Raw genomic sequence first — 18,264 nt, 5'->3', positions numbered from 1 at the left:
GTTCACAAGTGGGTGCACGCTTTTTGGTGAACGTTTGCTGGTGGGTGCACGCTTGCTGGTGGTGCACGCGTTTTAATGCACACTTACCAGTGCGGGCTTGCCTGTGGCTGCACTCTTGCTGGTAGGAGCATGCTTGCTGGTGCACACTTAACCGTGGTTGCACTCTTGGTGCACGCTTGCCAGTGGGTGCACGGTTTTGGGTGCACGCTTGCTGGGGGGTGCAGAGGGCCGGGGGCTGCCTGCCGGGGGTGGGACCCACCGCTTCCCTCCCCTTGCGTTGCCCCTTTAAGACGCGACGGGGCGGTGCTCTACGGGCGGGCGCGGTCACGTGGTTCCCCTCCCTCCCAAAGCGTTTCCGGTCAGTGCGGCGGAAGTGGCGTCGTTCCGGCCGCCGTCATGGCGGCGCCCAAGGTGAAGCAGGACATGGCCCCGCCGGGAGGCTACGGGCCCGTCGACTACAAGCGGCACCTTCCGCGCCGCGGCCTCTCAGGTGGGCGGCAGCCGGGGGAGCGGGGCCGCGACGGGCCCGGGAGGCCCTAAGGGCCTCCCGGGCCCGTCCCGGCCTCGCTCCCCGGTGTCCCGGTCCCTCCGGTGCCCCCCGCTCACCCGCTCCCCTCCCGCCGCAGGTTACAGCCTCTTCGCGCTCGGCATCGGCAGCCTCCTGCTGGGCTACTACACCCTCATCAAGTGGAACCGGGAGCGCAGGTGCCTCATCCCCCTCCCCTATCGCCATCCCGGTTCCCCTCCCGGTTCCCGGTTCCCCTCCCGGTTCCCCTCCCGGTGCCCCGCTGAGCTCTGACCCCATCCCAACACAGGCGGTTGCTCATCGAGGACCTGGAAGCGCGAATCGCCCTGATGCCGCTGCTCCAGGCCGAGTCGGATCGCAGGTACCGGGGGCTCGGTGTGGCGGGGGGGCGGCCCCACCGGGCGGCCCGGGGCCCGGGGCTCAGCCTTCCCCCTCTCTCGCAGAACCCTGCGCCTGCTGCGGCAGAACCTGGATGAGGAGGCCAAAATCATGAAGGACGTTCCTGGCTGGAAGGTTTGTGACGCACAAACCGGGATGGCGGCGGGGGGGGCCGTGCCGGACGCTGCCCCTCCGTGCTCCCGGCTCCCACCGGGGCGGGGACCGGCCGTCCCGGTGCCTCCGGGTCCGGTCCCCGGGAAGCTCAGGTTGCCCGGGCTTGAGGAAGCCCCCCAGGAGCCAGCGGCACGGGGGGCTACGCTGAGGGGTGATGCTCACCCCCACATCAGGGCCGCGAGCCGGGGGCGACGCCGGTCACCGCGGGGCGGCCGCGCCCCTGCCCCCCTCCACCGCCCTGTGCCCCCGCCCAGGTCGGCGAGTCCCTGTTCCACACCGACCGCTGGGTCCCCCCGACGCTGGACGAGCTCTACTACCTGCGCCCCGCCGCCGAGCTGGACAACGAGAAGTTCGGGCTGCAGTACTACGTCTGAGGCGCGGCGCTGCCCGCGCTGCCGGCTTCCCCGCTGCCGCGGCGGGGGCGGCGGCTGCCAGGGGCCGCCTGTTCCGATACCTGTTATTAAAACCACGGGCACCTGCGGTGTCGGACACGGTGTCGTGCGTGTTCCTGTCCGGCCCCGTAGCCCCCAGCGGGGAATTGCGCCGTTCTCGGGGCGCTTGCTGCTCCTCCCTGCTCGCCCGTGGCCGGGGCCTCCCGGCTCTCGCTCCCGGAGCCCGGGGTTGGGGTGGGAGCCTGGGAAGGGCTGCGAGGGGCGGCCGGCGGCTGCGTGGCCGAGCCGGGCTGTGCTCCGACTGCGAAAGCGCCCGAGAGGGGCCGGGTACCTGCGCTCCCAGCCCTGCCCCTGCCCTGCGGCGGGGACTTGTGTCCCTCCACGCCGCAGTCGGGGTCTGGCAGGGGGTCGGGGTTCGGCGGGGAGCAGCCCTGCAGGCTCTGAGCTCGCCCTGCGGTCGCTGATGCCACGGATGCGGCTTCCACCGGGGTGAAAAACCGATTTTGAGTCTTTGCCGTCTTCCCGTTGCCTGGGGGAGGGAAGGGGCTTCCCGGGGTCTCTGCGGGGTGCGGGCAGCTGCCTCCCTGCTGCCTGCGGGCCGAGGCGCGGTCACGGAGGCGATTTCGGGGGCCGGTGCGATGCTCCCGGCGGAGGGGGGGGCCCGGGGGGGGCCGGGCCGGGCGGGGCGGGGGCAGCCGGAGCCGCCTCCCCCGGGCGGCACCGGGAAGCGCCGGAGGGGTCCGCGCCGCCGCCGCTCCCGCAGGGCTCCGCCGCTGCCCCGTCCCGCTGCCCGCCATGAGCTCCGCGCCCGGCCCCGGCCGGGAGCCGCCCCGGTACCTGAGGTGAGCGCGGGGGCCCGGGGACCCCCCCGCACCGCGCCGGGCGGGCACCGGGAGCGCCGGGGTGGGGGGCCCGGGGGCCCGCCGCGCCCCTCGCCCCGCGCCCGCTCCGGGGCTGCCGGGGCTCGGCCCCAGCGCAGCCGGGACCCCCAGCCCGTGCCCCCCCCCGCACCCCGGGCTGCTCCCGCTGCCCGCCGGGACGTGGCCGGCGCCGGCTCCGGGCGGGGCGCGGTGGGGACCCCGGGAGGGAGCTGGGGGGGCTCCCGCGGCCCCGCTGCTGGGGTGGGGACCCTCCGCTGCCCCGGGCCCCCCCTCGGGTCGGCTCCTGCCCTCCTCGGTGCTCCCGGGCTCCTCCGGGCAGGGGCACGGCGCCGCCGGCCCCCGCGCTGTCCCCACGCGTGTCCCCCGCGGCGGCGGGTCCCCCGGGACGGTCCCAGCGCGGCTGCTCGCACCCCCGAGCCGCGGGGGCGGGGGGGGCTGGTACCCGAATAGCCTCGGTTGCCAGAGCAACTGCATCCCGGGTCTCCATGGCTGCGGCAGGGATGGCTCCGGCAGCGCGGGGAGCGGAGCGGGGGGACCCCGGTCCGGGCGGGGCTGGAGCCTCCGGTGTCCCCCCGCCTGCACCCCGGCGGGGCGGGGGTCCCGCAGCCGAGCCCGGGAGGGGCGGGAGGCGGGCGCGGAGCCGGGGTGCGGAGCCGGGATGCGGAGCTGGGATGCGGAGCTGGGATGCAGAGGGGAACACGGAGCCGGGATGCGGAGCCGGGATGCGGAGCTGGGATGCGGAGCTGGGATGCAGAGGGGGACACGGAGCCGGGATGCAGAGCTGGGATGCAGAGCCCGGGGTGCGCTGCTCCGGGGGCCGGGAGGGGATGCAGGAGGGATGCTCTCGAGCCCCTCGCCCCTCAGCTCCTCTCCCTCCTGCTCCCCACAAGGTCTCTGCCCCGTCGGCGCAGCAGCAGCCCCGGCCATCCATTGTCCCCTCCGGGAGGCACCAGTAACTGGGTTGAACTGGGCCGGACTGGGCTTTGCTGGGTCTCCCCTGGGCTCTGGGGGGTATCGACCCCTGCTCAGGGGACGGGAGCAGCGTTTCCCCCCCCGCCTCCCCAGGCCCTGTAGCAAAGCCAAGCCACAAAGCGCGGGGCGAGCGGGGAGGGCTGGTAGCCACCGTGCCTCCCGGCGCGTGCTGGGGGCGGCTGCTGCTCCCGGGTGGGCAGCGAGCCAGGCCCCAGGGAGCCCCGTGGCGTCCCCCGCCCCCGGGGCCGACGCCAGGAGAGCGGGAGCCAGCCCGGGCCGGGGCCCAGGCTTCCCTGCCAGCAGCGATTACGGGCAATGTTCTCCCCCGGAGCAGACGTGGGGAATTTTGTCAAGAGCCGAAATCTGCCTTTTGTTGGGCGACCGACAACACAGCTGCGCTGGGCCCGCGGGGCTCCGCCAGCCCTGGCACGGGAGCGGGGAGCGGGGGCTGGATTTGGCCCCTTTTCCCCCCTATTTGCCCACAGGACCCTGCTGGGGGGCTGGGGCTGGGCTGGGACTCACTAGAGGGCACCAAAGGATTGGGGAGAGGGATGGGATAGGGATAGGGATGGGGATAGGGATAGGGATAGGGATAGGGATAGGGATAGGGATAGGGATAGGGATGGGTGGGATGGGATAGGGATGGGATGGGATGAGATGGGTGGGATGGGAAAGGATGGGATGGGGCAGGACGAGGTGTTTCTGGGGGTCTGCCAGGATGGCCGGGGGTCTGTGGGGTCAGCCGCAATGGCCGGGGGATGTCGGATGAAACGGTCTCCGGGGGCTGCCAGGACACCCAGGGGACGTGGCTGGTCCGTGGGGTCAGCCTGGACGCTGTGGGGCCACCCCGCAGCCAGGGACGCGGCAGGACCCTGGCCCCGTAACCCCTCCAGCACCGCGCCATTCCTGCGCGTGGCGGGGGGCCAGCGGGTCCCCTCCCTGTGGCTGGGGCTGAGCGGGGTGTGAGTGTGCACCCTAAAACGGGAGCACGGCTGGGGCCAGGGCGCCCCAGCTCCCCCACGGGGCTGCGGGTTTTCACCCCTGGGCCGCCGGGATCCCGACTCCGGCCTCTCCCAGGGGCCAGTTTGCGCCGTCCCTTCCATAACAAGCGCAGCGGCGCGCTGGATCCGGCACACGCTGTTCCCATCCGCGGCGCAGGTGAGCCAACAGATGTGAGCAATTATTGTCCAATTTGGAGGCTCCCCGGCCCTGCCAACTTTTGGGCTCGGCAGCGAAGGAACAACCGCAGCATTGTTCGCCTTTATGTAACAGCCCGATCCCCGCGAGCCCGGGGCCGCTGCCAGGGCCGTGCCTCGCACGAAACGCGGCCCCCACCCCGCGGTGCCAGGGCCCCGAATCTGCCGGCCGTGCACGTCCCAAGCCCCGAGCCGCTGGCTGTGCCCACCCTGAGCCCCGCGAGCCCCCAGCCCAGCACCCCCGAGCATCCCCTGCCCTGCACCCTGGGGACGGAGCGGGGTCCCGAGGGGCTCAGCGCCAGGGGTGGGGGGGATGTCCCCATCCTCACTGCCGCCCGCTCCCCCTGCAGCAAGGCGGAGGCGGAGGCCATCGAGAAGGAGCTGCTGGAGGATTACCGGTTTGGGCGGCAGCAACTGATCGAGATCTGGGGACACGCCTGTGCCATGGCCATCACCAAGGTGAGGTGGCCAGCGGGGCCGGGGACACCCCAGCGGGGCCGGGGGCTTCGCTGGCGGCTGCTCCCCCACCCTCATCCCACCCGTCCCCCTGCGTGGCTTTTCCCACCCCTGGCTGTGGTCCCCCTCCTGCCCCAGACCGAGGTGTGGGGACAGGGGACAGCCAGGGCTCGTGGCAGAGCCCAGCGGGAAGCGATGCTCCGGCCATGCCGGGGCCGCGGCCTCTCCCTGGGTGGGTTTTTTTGCATTCCCCCGCCACCCTTCATGATTTCCCCTGGGGTGCATCGGGCTCCCCCGGGGCCGTGGGTTACAGCCTCCGCGGGGTGCTCAGCCCTTCCCTGGGGTGTCGGCACGGCCAGGCCCCGGCTGCCCCTGCTGTGTGTGGGGAGGAGGGTGCTGGGGGGCTCCCCGGGCTCCCCATGCCCTGGCACTGCTCGCCTGCTGCTGGGAGCCCCGCGTGCTCATGCTGGGTGCGAGGAGGAGGAGGAGGAGGAGGCAGCAGCCGGGCTCTGGGCAGCGCAGGCGAGCGGAGGTGCAGCATCAAGGGCAGCTTTGTGCCTCGGAGGCCGGCGAGCTCCGTGCCCGCCTGGCTCAGATTTTCCGTTGGAGGTATCTGGACCGTTTTCTGCCTTCCCCTTCTCGAAGGGCAGAGTTGCCGCCTGAGGAGGGGAAATATTTGGGTGTTGGGGCCTCCCTGGATCCCGGTGCTGTCTCGGGACTGGTCCTGGTCCCACGGCGTGGGGCTGCCCGCCCCTCCAGGGACCCCCGTATCACAGCATCCCAGCTCCACTGCCAGCCTCCGCTGGGGAGAGTGGGGCTGAGCATCCTCCTCACGGGGCTGAGCATCCTCCTCTTCCTCATGGGGGCTGAGCCCGGGAGAGCATCCATGGTCCCCAGCTTGGGTGTCCCCCCACCCAGGCAGGGTCCCCAGCATCGTCCCCTCCCGGCACGTTCCCGGGAGCCACAAGGCAGCTGGCAGCGCGGCCGGCGCTGGGGCAGGGCCAGGGCCAGGCAAGCGCGGCTTTGTCCAGCGCCCCGGCGGCTGCGAGCAGGCCGTGCTGCTCGGGTCTCTGGTGGCTGGATGGGACCAGGAGCCAGGCTCCGAGAGCAGGAAAAAAATCCGTCAATGGATAAACAGAGCCTCCCTTCGCAGGCTGCTGGTATGTGGAGCACGCGGCCGCCTCCCTGCAGGCTGGCGGGGAGCCCCGTCCCGCCACGGGCATCGTCCCTGTCCTGGGCACCGTCCTCGTCCCGCCACGGGCATCATCCCCATCCCGCTGTGGGTGTCATCTGCATCCCACCATGGGCATCATCCTCATCCCACTACAGGCCCCGTCCTGCCCTGGGTGCCAGCCAAGTCCTGTTGTGGATGCCGTCCCCATCCCATCACGTGCCCTGCCTTGCCGTGGGTGCCGTCCCCACCCCACCGTGCACGGTGCTGCCCACCCAGCAGCACATGCCGACTGTGGGTCCATCTGCCCCTCGAGCCCTGGTCCCCCCGTCCCTGCCCCGTCCCCGGCGCTGGGTGCCATCCCCAGGGCTGACCCGGGGGGCCGGGGCTTGGCGGTGGTGTGACGTCCCCGTCTCCTCTCGGCAGGCCTTCCCGCTGCCGTCCCTGCCGCGGAAGCAGCCCACGGTGCTGGTGGTGTGTGGCCCGGCGCAGAACGGGGCCATCGGGCTGGTGTGCGCCCGGCACCTGCGGATCTTTGTAGGTATCTTCCTCCCTTCGTCCTCCTCCTCCTCTTCTTCATCCCTAAGTGGTGCTGGGCTCCAATGCTGCATCCCTGCTCTCCACCGCGCAGGACTATGAACCCACCATCTTCTACCCCAAACGCTCCCTGGACCCCCTGTACCGGGATTTCACGACGCAGTGCGAGAAGATGGACATCCCCTTCCTCTCCTACCTCCCCACCGAGGTGAGCCCCCCCCGCCGCCGCCGCCGCCGCCGCCGCGCTCACCGGCTGACGTGGTTGAGTTTATTATTCTTTTTTGTTCCTTCCCCGCCCGCCCCCGGCTCTGCTGGGAGCCCGGGGATGCCATGAAATCCAGCGGCGGCTGCTGCAGCCCCGCCAGCCACCGGCTCTGTTGTTGTTGGAAGCGCCGGGCTCGGCGGGAGGAATGTGACCCAAAAGCGCTGCCCTGGCCGGGGCTGCGCGTCTCGGCGTGCCGGGCTCTGCCCCGCCACCGCGCCCCTCGTCCCCCGCTCCCCGCCTCGGCCGGGGGGGGACAGTTTTTGGCAGTAGCGGCCGGGTGAGTCTATTTAGGCAGGAAGACGGGATCCCCGCGCGGGGCTCGGTGCCTGTCCCATGGGGGGTGGCCGGGGGACCCCCCCGCCGCTGCCCACCGTGTCCCCGTCCCCCCAGGTGCAGCTGATCAATGACGCCTACAACGCCGTGGTGGACGCCGTGCTGGGAGCCGAGGCGGAGGCGGGCGAGGGGAGGGAGCCCTGCGCCGCCATCCTGGCCACCCTGAAGCACGTCCGCATCCCCATCGTCAGCCTGGACGTGCCCTCAGGTCCGGCACAGCGCTCAGCGCCCCCCGGGCAGGATAGGACCCCCGCAGGGTGCTGCACCCCACACCCCGGGCTTGTCACCCTGCCCACCGCGGCATCGCCCTGGGCTCGGCGCCTGGGCGGGCGGGGAGCCCCCGCGGTGCCCTCCCAGGGTGGGGACAGCCCTGGGGACCCCCCGGTCTGCCCCCCCAGCCTGGCAGCATCCTCACTGGGAGCCGGGGCTGGCAGCCGCTCCCCACGGATGCATTCAGGGCATCCACGATAAATAACAAACTCCCTGAACTGAGACATGATGTAATTTGAAAACACCCGGGTGTCTGGTAGCCAGGCCTGGAATTGCCATCACCCCCCCCGCCGCGTCCACTCCCGCCGCAGGAGCAAACAGGAGCCCTCGGCACGGCCGCCGGTGAATCCCCACCGAGAAAAACCCCGCGTGGTGCCAGGATGCGGCCGGAGCCGCGCAGGGTGGCGATGCTCGGGGGACACACACGCACCCCATCCTCCCTGTGCCCTCCCCATCTCTGTCACCCCAGAGCATCCTCCACCGGCGCACCAGCTCGGAGCTGCCGGCAGCACCGCGTCCCCTGGGGCCACCCCCTGACCCCCTCCCCGTGTCTTTTCTGCTGTCGCAGGGTGGGACGTGGAGGCCGGGAGCAGCGGTGGGATCAGCCCCGATGTCCTGGTGTCGCTGTCGGCGCCCAAGCAGTGCGCCCGCCGCTTCCTGGGCCGCCAGCACTTCGTGGCCGGTCGATTCCTCCCCTACGACGTGCAGAAGAAGTTTGAGCTCAACCCACCCGAGTACCCCGGCACCGAGTGCGTGGTGGCCCTGCGAGCCCCCCGGGAATAAAGCGCTTGGTGGCTCTTCCCCGGGGCCGGTGTCTGCCTGGGGACACGGGGTGAGGGGACGGTGGCCTCCCGGTAGGATTTGGGCCGGGGGCTTGTGCCGCGACTCGGTTCCATACCCCATCCACGCCGGGGGACTCGGCCCCATGCACGGCTCGACAGCCCACGCCGTGTCCCCTGGGATCTGTCGCCAACCTGCTGTCAGGGACAGACCCGGTGTGACCTCCTCTATCGCCCATCCCACAGGGACGTGGGCAGCCACCAGGGTCCCACGGGTGGCTGCGGAGTCCCCGGTGCTGCCGCATCCCCCCATAGCCTGAACCCCCTGAATGTGCTGGGGAGGGGTCCCCATCCCCCGGGGGAGCAGCCCCCTCGCTGTGGGGTGTTTAATTAACAGGGATGGCAGTGATGAGCCACTGCTGGGGACCGTCCCCCCTGTCCCAGCAGAGAGGGTGTTCTTGACCCCACAACAGCGCTGGGAGCTGCCTCCCTGCCCCAGGGAGCTCGGTGCAGCCGGAGTTTTGGGGAATGCAGGGAATGCGCCGGGATTTCCGCCGGCCGGGCTGCGGTCGGGGGCTGCGGTCCCCAGCCGTGGGCAGCTGAGGTTTGGGGGTGATGCTGGGGGGGCCCCCACCCCATCACCCCCCCTCCCACCATCACACGCCAGCGCCGCTGGGTGCTTTGCATCCTGCAGCCCTGAGGGGCAGTCGGGGCCATGGGTGCACCGAGCTCTGCACGGCCTCAGCTCCACCTCGGCATCGGGCGGCTCCGGCACACCCACGTGGGCCAGGTCACGGCACGGGCGCCCACCGGCCCCGCCAGCCCGCCGTGCCCCGAGGCAGCGGGTGCCAGGGGAGCGCTGGCACCCCGACCCCAACCGCAGGAGCGCCGAGGTCGGGCTCGCTCGGCTTTTTCCCTTCCCTCCCCTCCGCATTCCCAAGTGCATCCAATTTTAGCAGCTTTGCAAAAACAAACCCTCAAGTTTCCCGGGCTGGAGCGGCGAGCAGCAGCGCGTGGCCGGCTCGCCGGGGAGGGCTCCTTCCCGCTTCCCTCTTGACTCCGATCCAGCCGCGGCAGAGCCGACGGCCCCAAGTGCCAGGAGCCGATTGCTGCTGTCTGCCGACGCGAGGGGGAAAGGCCTCATATATAGACCCACGGTGCTGCCGCGCTTGCAGTCGCCGGCCGACCTGCCGCCGTGCGGGCAGCCATGGGGGAGCTGGCGCTGGCCCTCCTGGCTCTCGCCGCCCTGCACGGTGCTGGGGCACCAGGTAAGGCCGGGTCTGCCGGCTAACCACGGCACGGGGACCCATCCGTGCTGCTGGCCGGGGGCATCCCTGCCCTCCCGGGGTGATGCGGGGCAGGATGGGGATGGGGCTGAGCTCTCGCCAGATGTGTGCCGGGGCCAGATGTGCCGGGGCCAGATGTGTGCCAGGGACAGAGGTGCGCCAGGGTTGTGGTCACGGCTGGGGACGGTCCCTCCGGCGGGAGGACGTGTTGGCGAGGCTCAGGGCGGTTTTGCCCTCCCCGGGGCCATGTCACTGGAGGGACGGGGACGTGCCCCGCGCCGTGTCCCTGCCAGCCCTGCCTGCTCCGGCGCTGGATGGCTCAGCACCTGCGGGAAGCCCCGGCTGGCTCGGCCACCTCAGCGGCTCCATGGGGCTTTTGCCCCCTGGTGCTGAGGCCCCCCAGCCCCACGGGGGGTCTCCGCAAGGTGCCAAGGGCAGCGTCTGTGCGAGACTGAGCCGGGAATGTCCCCGCTCTGGGGACAAAACCCACCTGCAGAACAGGGGCTGTGGCGGGTCCCGCTGTCCCCCAGCTCCCTGCCAGCTGGGGAGGGGACAGGAGGTGGCAGGGTCGAGTCCCCCCTGCAGCGGGATCGCTGCTGGTGGAAGGACGGTGCCCACTGCGTGCCCGTGGGGTGCCCGTGGGGTGCCCGTGGGGTGCTCACAGTGGTCCAGGCTGCACAGGGACATCTTGAGTGGTCGGCCGCATCCTGCCCGGTGCCCGTGGGTGACAGGTACCAGGGGCCAGGTTTCTCTCCAGGGAGCCGCTGCCCGCATCCGTCCCCTCCAGCATGGCTGAACCCTGCGTCTCAGCACCCGGGATCACCCGCACGAGGGGCAGGCGGGCAGGGCTGCCCTTGGAGACCCCAGCTCCCTGGGGTTCACTGCCGTGGGACATGGCTGGCCGGGCTCGGTGGGAGCTGGGGGGGACACCCTCCACCCGGGGTGCACAGCGAGCCCCCGGGCCGGCCACTGCCGTGGCAGCATCTCCGCTTGCCGGCTGTGGTTTTACAGCCCATTTTCCTGCCACCTCCTGGTTTGGCTGGGGGGGCTCAGTGTGACGCTGGGTTCGTGCTGTGGCCTCGGCATGCGGGTGCGTGCGTGGGCACCCCGGCCCATCTCATCGTCCCACATCACCCCCGGGGCTGAGCTTGCCCCAGGGCAGCCAGGAGCTCACAGGCAGCATTTCCCCGGTGTACAGCCTGTGGACATGGCGTGGGGCCCAGCATGGCCAGCCTCGCCACACGGCACCAGCCTCGGCTGCCCCTTGGTCCATCCCCAGCTGGCCGGGGGGCTGCAGCCCGTCCTCGGCCACCCTGGATGATGACACCACCAGTTTGGCCCCATGGCACCGGTAAATCCTGCCCTGAGCCCCTTGCCCGGCTGACAATGTGGGGCCAGGGGGCTCAGGGTGGGAGGGGGTCCCCATCCGTGCTGGGACGTGGTCCTTCCCGGCACCGGCTGAGCTTTGCTGCATGATGTTGGTGCCCACGGCTCAGCGAGGGACCGGCTGGGCACCATTGGGTGCCCTGGGGAGAGGGTGCCCCGGCACCAGGTGCTCTCACCCTGTGCTTCCCCCAGAGCCCATGGAGAACGACTCGGAGCCGGGTAAGAGTGGCGCGGCGGGGAAGCCTTGGAAAGCGGCCCCCAGCCTGGCAGACCTTGACCTGGACACGGCAGGTACGGCTGTCCCCCAGTCCCCTCCAGACATTGTCCCGCTGGGGACCCGCGGGACACCCCAAAGGGGCTGCACGGGGCAATGCCCACCACGCCAGAGGTGCCATCTCCCCCCACGGTGGTGTCCCCATGGGACCCTCGCAGCAGGGCTGTGGTGTCCACCCTGCGCACCCCGAGGCTCCCGCACCGCATCCCCTCGGTGCCCTCCATCCCCGCGTGCTTCATCTGCTCATCCTCTGTCCGTGCAGCCCCCGATGTCCCTGAGCTGTCCCCAGCCCCAGCGGCACCCCGGGGTGCTTAGGGACCGGGGGGGCTGCTCCCCATCCGCGTGCTCAGGGCTCGCTCCCTCCCAGGCGGAGGAGCCGAGTGGACGTCCTGGTTCAACATCGACCACCCCGGGGGGGACGGGGACTACGAGAGCCTGGAGGCCATTCGCTTCTACTACCGCGGGCGCGTCTGCGAGCGGCCGGTGGCCATCCAGGCCCGCACCACCGAGTGGGAGCTGCCCGAGGACGTGGGCGAGGTGGTGCACGTCAGCCCCAAGAAGGGTTTTCGCTGCGTCAACAAGGAGCAGCCGCAGGGCAAGACCTGCTCCAACTACCACATCCGCTTCCTCTGCCCGCTGGGTGAGTGCTGGTCCCCGTCACGTCCCACCCCCCAGACCCCGCTGGCACTTTGGGGGGGGGGTCCATACCTATTGCTGCGCTCACCCCTTGCTCGTCACTGCTGCTGTGTCCCACCGGGTGCTGCCGGACCTGCAGCTGCACCAGAGACCCCCCCCAAGCAATCACTCCCCTGGGTGCGCGGTGCTGGGCACCATTCCGGGGGCAACGTGCCCCCTGCGGAGCTGGGTGCGGGTGGTGGGTCCCCAGTTAATGCCTCTGCCCCCACCCAGAGCACATCTACTGGTCACACTGGTCCTCCTGGAGCCCCTGCTCACGCAGCGCCTGCGGCAGCAGCGGCACCCAGACCCGCACCCGCCGCTGTGTCAACGCCCGGCTGGTGGCCGCACTCAAGGAGCTCAAGTGCAAGGGCAAAGCCGTGGAGCGACGGCCGTGCAGCGCTGGCCCCTGCCCAGGTAGGGACCCCGGCACCCCCACCAGCACCCACCCGCCCCCCGGCCGCTGCTCACCGCCTGGCGCTGGCCACCTCCCGCTCCTCTCCCGGTGCCGGTGGCACAAGGGGTCCCGTGGGGCCGTTTGCACGTGGCGGCTGCCCCCACGCCGACGCGGCAGCTCCCCGGGCGAAGCCACCGCTGCCTGCACATCATCAGCTTAATTGCAATAGCAGAGGCCGCGCTGGTAAAAATAGCTTGGCAGGGGTGCGCGGGGGTGAGCCGGGGCTGGCCAGGCACGGGCGGCTGGATGGAACCTCCCCGGCTGGGGACCCTGCCATGTCCCCGTGGTGCAGGGCCACCCCGGGCTGGGGGCTGGGGGGAGCACGGTGCCCAACGCCTGCCCGGCGTCTCCCCCGCAGAGCCGGTGTGGATGGAGTGGGGCGCCTGGGGCCCCTGCTCCCGCAGCTGCGGCAGCACCGGGACGCGTGTCCGGCGCCGGAGCTGCAAGAAAGCCAAGAAAATGCTGTGCACCGGCCGCCCCACCGAGGTGCAGAAATGCCCCCCCTCGCCCTGCCCAGGTACCTGCCCTCTGGGGACCCCCTCCCTGGTGCCCCCCACCCATGTGGCCCCACCGCCGGCCACGGCCATGGGGCCTGAGCGCCATGCCACTCCGCAGCCTGTCCCGAGCACACGCTGCAGGGCACCGTCGTCTCCACCACCGGCGCGGTGCTGCCAGACGCCCGCATCTACCTGGAGGGCCGCCCGCCGGTGCTGCTGGCCCGCAGCGATGCCCGCGGGCACTTTGCCGCAGCAGGGCTGTGCGAGGGCACCGCCGCCAACGTCAGCGCCCACCGCGAGGGCTTTGCCCCAGGACTGGCACCCATCATCTCCAACGGCTCCGGCGTGGCGGTGGCACACGTGGTGCTGCAGAGGCTGGGTGAGCATCGCGACGCGGGGCGGGGGCCGAGCCGTGCACCCCTCGAGGGACCTCTCCGAAGGGTGCACGGTGGGGGGGAGCCATCCGGGGGGGCGGCCGCGGCTCGTTGCACCCTCTGCCGCATTCCTTCCCCGCAGAGAAGCCCTACATGGTGCTGCACCCCAAGGCGAAGGTGCGGGTGGCCAGGCAGGAGGTGACCTTCTGCTGCAAAGCCTCAGGCACCCCTGTGCCCAAGAAATATTACTGGTGAGCGGGATCCAGGCGGCGGAAAGCTGGGACTGGGGATGGTGGGGAAAGGCAGCCCCAGCCATGTCCCTGCTGAGCCCATTCCCGTCCCGGCAGGTACCACAATGGGACGCTGCTGGAGAGGAAGGTGCACCGGTATGGCAGCCGCCTGGTGCTGCGGGGGCTGGTGCCAGAGCAGGCTGGCACCTACCACTGCAAAGCCAGCACCGAGGCGGGTGCCATCAAATCGGCGCCGGCACAGCTCACCGTGCTGGGTGAGAACGGGATGGGCTTCGTTAGAGGCAGAATCATGCCGGGATGGGGCGTGCGGTGGGGAGGGTCACCCTAAACCCCCTGTCCCCCCCGTGCCCCCCAGCCCAGGGCCAGCAGAACTGCAAGCCGGAGCCTGAGCCGAGCCTCGTGGAGCTGCCCAGTGAGTGCCCACAGGACGCCACGGGCTCCCGCTACTACAACGTGGGCCGCTGCCCACCCACCCCATGTGCCGGCAGCCCAGCCGACCAGTCGGGGTGCGGGGCAGACACAGGGCGCTGCTGCGGGGTGCGGAGGATGGAGATGCGGGAGATCCCCTGCGCCGGCTCCCTGCTGCCCATCAAGGTGGTGGCCGAGTGCGGTTGCGGACCCTGCTCCCAGCCCCGCGTCCTGGTGCAGGGACGGGTGACAGCGGCCGACACCGGCGAGCCCCTGCGCTTCGGGCAGATCTTCCTGGGTGGGAGGAAGGTCGGCTTCACCGGCTACAAGGGCTCCTTCACCATCGAGGTGCCGCCGGACACGCAGCGCTTGGTGGCTCGCTTCGTGGACCGGCAGCAGAGGTTTGTGGATGCTGTCAAGGTCCTGCCCTTCAACCGTCGTGGCGGTGCCATCTACCAGGAGATCAAGATGCTGCGGAAGAAGGAGCCAGTGGACCTGGATGGCAGCCGGAGCAACGCCATCCCACTGGGAGAGGCAAGCAGCCGGGAGCCCGTCGGGGAGCTCGTCCTTCCCGCCGGTGCCTTCCTCCGTCCCTCCGGGGAGGTCTTCAGGGGCACAGTCAAAGCCAGTGTCACCTTCCTAGACCCCAGGGACATGGCGACAGCCACCGCCGCCTCCAGCGACCTCAGCTTCACCAACGCTGAGGGGGAGATTGTCCCCCTGCGGACCTACGGCATGTTCGCCGTGGATTTTCGGGAAGGGGAGAGCGGCGCGGCGCTGCAGACGGGGCCGGTGGAGGTGCGGATGGACGCGGGGCAGGTCCAGATGCCGGAGCACCTGCAGAATATGAAGTTGTGGTCCTTGAACCCTGAGACCGGCTTGTGGGAGGAGGAGGGGGACCTTCGCCCAGCCGGGGGGAGCCGGGGGAAGAGGGAGGAGAGAACCTTCCTGGTGGGGAACCTGGAGATCCGGGAGCGGCGTCTCTTCAACCTGGACGTGCCGGAGGACCGCCGCTGCTTCGTCAAGGTCAGGGCTTACAGCAATGAGAAGTTCAACCCCTACGAGCAACTGGAAGGGGTGGTCATCAACCTCATCAACCTGGAGCCCCAGCCCGGCTATCCCGCCAACCCCCGGGCATGGGGTCGCTTTGACAGTGTGGTGACGGGTCTCAACGGCGCCTGCCTGCCTGCTTTCTGCGACGGCCAGCGTCCCGATGCCTACTCTGCGTACGTCACTGCCACGCTGGGCGGGGAGGAGCTGGAAGCCGTGGCCTCCAGCCCCAAGCTCAACCCCAATGCCATTGGGGTGTCACAGCCCTACCTGGGCAAGCTGGGCTACCGCCGGTTGGACCACGATGACCCCAACTTGAAGAAGACAGCTTTCCAAATCAACATGGCCAAGCCTGACCCCAACAATGTTGACGAGACCAACGGTCCCATCTACCCTTACCGCAGCCTCGAGGAGTGTGAAAACGCACCGGTCAGCGCCAACCACCTCCGCTTCTACCGCGTGGAGGTGGACAAGTACGAGTACAACGTGGTGCCCTTCAAGGAGAGCGACCTGACCTCCTGGACCGGCGACTACCTCTCATGGTGGCCCAACCCTCAGGAGTTCAGGGCTTGTTTCATCAAGGTGCAGATCGAGGGGCCGCAGGAGTACATGGTGAGGTCCCGTAATGTGGGGGGCAGCCACCCTCGCACCCGGGGGCAGCTCTACGGGCTGCGTGACACCCGTAGCGTGCGGGACATGCTGCTGGAGAACACCTCGGGCGCCTGTGTGGAGTTCAAGTGCAGCGGGATGCTCTTTGACCAGAGCCTGGTGGATCGCACCTTAGTCTCCATCATCCCCCAAGGCAGCTGCCACCGCACGGCCATCAACAGCCTCCTCCGGGAGTACCTGAGCCGTCACCCGCCCGTGGTGGAGAACAACCACACAGCTGCCTTCACCATGCTGGCACCAGTTGACCCGTTGGGTCACAACTATGGCATCTACACAGTCACGGACCAGAACCCGCGGTTGGCCAAGGAGATCGCCATCGGCCGCTGCTTCGATGGCACCTCCGATGGCTTCTCGCGGGAGATGAAGGCAAACACCGGCACGGCCGTCACCTTCACCTGCCAGGAGCGGCCGGTGGGGCGGGAGAGTTTCTTCCAGCGCCTGCTGACAGCCCCGGCCGAGGCGCTGGCCGAGATCCGGCGGGAGATGGGCACCAGCGAGATGCGCCGGGCTCCCCCCGAGGTGATGGACTTCGCCTCCGGTGCCCGAGCCCCAGGCCCCACGGCCACTCGCCGGACCCCCAGCAGCCGGCGGAGGACGGGCCAGATCCGGGGGCAGCCGTGAGCGCCGCGGCCCCCCCCGTGCCCCCTCCCCAGCTCAGCTCTGCCCTCCCTTTCCCTGTCGCTTTTACCCGCGCTCATTTATAATGACCGAGGAGGGGGGACACACACGGGACACACGGAGTGGGCCCCTCCCGTCGTGCCCCTGGGGGACAGCGGGGCAGGGGGCCACCGGGACGTGGGGAGGGGGGTGACAGTGGGCAGCCCCCCCCAGCCTTGCCAGCCCCTCCCCGGTGCTGCCCCTGCCCTCGCCCCCAGCCCCGTGAGGGGCAGCTTTTGGTGCTCAGCCCCAGGGACCGCGGTGCCGGTGATGCCGGCAGCGGGGCCGCGGCCCCACGGGGGTTATTTAAATAAAAAAGAATAAAAGAGGGGGTGGAAGCAAATAGGGGAAGGGGCTGGGATGGGAAGGGGTCCGCTGCCTGGTAGTTTGCCCTGTGCCCAGCAGCAAGGCTCTTGCGTGCCGGTGCCGGGGCCGGCACTGGCCGAGGGAGCCGGGAGCACCCGCTGCATCCCTGCCCTGCACCCCACAAGGAAACGTGGGGTTTCTTTTGGGGAAAAACCCTGAAGATGTGGATAAAAAGCCTTCCCTGCGCTCTCTGCCCCGGCACGGTGCAGTGCCAGCTCTCCAGCCACGGCGCAGGGGCTCAGCAGCGTGCGGCGTGCCTGGGATGCCAGGCTCGGTCCCCACGACCTTCAGCTGAGCTCAGCGCAGAGCCCGGCTGGTCCTGATCCTGCACCCATCCTGCTGCCACTGACCTGGCTGTTTTGCCCTCGGGGAACATTTTGCCCCCACTACCTTTTACCCAGAGGAAAAACAAAAAAAGGCATTTCTTAACCCCCCTCCCCATCACAGGGACCCCCCCTCGATTCCTGGGGCACGCCGGGGCAGCGAGCGAGAGGCGATGGCAGGATGCGGCCCTGCGGCAGCGGTGCTGGCGTGCACCGAGGGCGCGTGCGGATTTGTACATTATTTATTATGAAATATACGGTTGTGTCTACACCCGCCTGGCTGCTGGGCTTCTCTGGGGGTGCCCAGACCCGAGCAGGGGGGACGCGGGGACGTGTCCCCCCCCACTCCATCACCTCCCGCCCCGCACGGTAGCACCGTCCCGGCGGCTCCTGTTTGCCTTGGGCCTGGTTCAGCCGGCTGGCGGCGGTGCGGGGAGAACCGCGCCAGCTCCCCGTGGCTGAGGGACGTGGCAGCCGGGGGGGGCCCCATCCAGCCCCATGGCCCCCCCGGCATAGGGATGCACCCAGCGCAGGAGCTGGGCACCCGCTGGGTGACCCCGGCCAGGGCAAAGGGCAGTGGGTCCATCTGTCTGCTTGACGTCTGTCTGTCCCGCCTGGCTCACGGTACCGGGTGGGTTTTGCAGGCGTCCCCCCCTGCCGCGCCCCCTCCCACCCGCGGCTCCCAGTGGATGCTGTAATGGAACAGGCTGGGTTTACGGGGCCAAACCCCCCTGCTCCCGGGACAACGTTTTCCTTTTACAACATGGTTTGGCCGCGCCGCGGCATTTTTTCACCCTTATACTGGATGCGGCCGCTCGCGAGATCAAAGGGGACGCGGGGCACCCAGGGGGCGTGGGGGCGTTTGCCAAACCGGTGGCCAAATCCCAGCCCCTCTCACCATCCCGCCTGGATGGGAACCCACTGCAGCCGGACGCCAGCACATCAGGCGGGCGACACCGTGGCACGACGCAGGAGGAGGCACCTGAAATGCTGGGAGCCCATTGTGGGGGTCCCACCCCCCCCAAAGCCTGGGTGCTGCCTCTCCCTGGGTGCTGCTTGTCCCTGGGTGCTGCCTGGCCTTGGGTGCTGGGAGCTGCCCCACCGGGAGCCACGTCCTCGCCGTGGGGGAAGGCCGGCAGATGCTCCCCCGCGGGCACCGCTGGCGGCAGCGCCGGTGGCCGGGGGGCCGGGGGGAGCACCAGCAGGCAGGATTGTTTTCCACCATCTGGTTGGCTTGGTTGGAGGCAGCTGCGCAGGCAGG

At 70.3% G+C, this 18,264-nt stretch overlaps 3 protein-coding genes across 3 annotated transcripts; all 3 read left to right on the top strand.

Annotated features, from left to right (window-relative positions):
• Positions 1-332: 332 nt before the first annotated feature.
• Positions 333-1,567, top strand: NDUFA13 (NADH:ubiquinone oxidoreductase subunit A13). Its single transcript, XM_087769356.1, has 5 exons — positions 333-490; positions 627-705; positions 816-887; positions 970-1,039; positions 1,333-1,567. The coding sequence occupies exons 1-5, from the start codon at positions 397-399 to the stop codon at positions 1,450-1,452; spliced, it is 435 nt and encodes a 144-aa protein (XP_087625482.1). The 5' UTR covers positions 333-396; the 3' UTR covers positions 1,453-1,567.
• A 617-nt stretch (positions 1,568-2,184) lies between these two features.
• On the top strand, positions 2,185-8,334 carry YJEFN3 (YjeF N-terminal domain containing 3). The gene is made up of 6 exons (XM_087769357.1): positions 2,185-2,312; positions 4,870-4,978; positions 6,573-6,683; positions 6,778-6,891; positions 7,339-7,489; positions 8,120-8,334. Exons 1-6 carry the CDS (start codon positions 2,266-2,268, stop codon positions 8,332-8,334), a joined length of 747 nt encoding a protein of 248 aa, XP_087625483.1. The 5' UTR covers positions 2,185-2,265.
• Positions 8,335-9,503: 1,169 nt separating this feature from the next.
• CILP2 (cartilage intermediate layer protein 2) lies at positions 9,504-16,345 on the top strand. The gene is made up of 9 exons (XM_087769301.1): positions 9,504-9,598; positions 11,195-11,293; positions 11,644-11,916; positions 12,186-12,368; positions 12,767-12,925; positions 13,024-13,284; positions 13,422-13,530; positions 13,627-13,784; positions 13,886-16,345. Exons 1-9 carry the CDS (start codon positions 9,538-9,540, stop codon positions 16,276-16,278), a joined length of 3,696 nt encoding a protein of 1,231 aa, XP_087625427.1. The 5' UTR covers positions 9,504-9,537; the 3' UTR covers positions 16,279-16,345.
• The last annotated feature ends 1,919 nt before the right edge of the window (positions 16,346-18,264 follow it).

Source organism: Nipponia nippon, unplaced genomic scaffold, assembly GCF_047370975.1.
Source record: "Nipponia nippon isolate SJK-2023a ecotype South Korea unplaced genomic scaffold, ASM4737097v1 scaffold_31, whole genome shotgun sequence".
In the NCBI taxonomy this organism is placed as follows: domain Eukaryota; kingdom Metazoa; phylum Chordata; class Aves; order Pelecaniformes; family Threskiornithidae; genus Nipponia; species Nipponia nippon.
This window is presented reverse-complemented; position numbering and strand designations above follow the sequence as displayed.

Coding starts and splice junctions, on each gene's coding strand:
- NDUFA13 (XM_087769356.1), top strand. CDS start 397: ATGGCGGCGCCCAAGGTGAAGCAGGACATGGCCCCGCCGGGAGGCTAC. Junction 888..969: donor CAGGCCGAGTCGGATCGCAG/GTACCGGGGGCT, acceptor CCTCTCTCGCAG/AACCCTGCGCCTGCTGCGGC. Junction 1,040..1,332: donor AGGACGTTCCTGGCTGGAAG/GTTTGTGACGCA, acceptor GCCCCCGCCCAG/GTCGGCGAGTCCCTGTTCCA.
- YJEFN3 (XM_087769357.1), top strand. CDS start 2,266: ATGAGCTCCGCGCCCGGCCCCGGCCGGGAGCCGCCCCGGTACCTGAG. Junction 6,684..6,777: donor CCCGGCACCTGCGGATCTTT/GTAGGTATCTTC, acceptor TCCACCGCGCAG/GACTATGAACCCACCATCTT. Junction 7,490..8,119: donor CAGCCTGGACGTGCCCTCAG/GTCCGGCACAGC, acceptor CTGCTGTCGCAG/GGTGGGACGTGGAGGCCGGG.
- CILP2 (XM_087769301.1), top strand. CDS start 9,538: ATGGGGGAGCTGGCGCTGGCCCTCCTGGCTCTCGCCGCCCTGCACGGT. Junction 13,285..13,421: donor CGTGGTGCTGCAGAGGCTGG/GTGAGCATCGCG, acceptor CCTTCCCCGCAG/AGAAGCCCTACATGGTGCTG. Junction 13,531..13,626: donor GTGCCCAAGAAATATTACTG/GTGAGCGGGATC, acceptor CCGTCCCGGCAG/GTACCACAATGGGACGCTGC.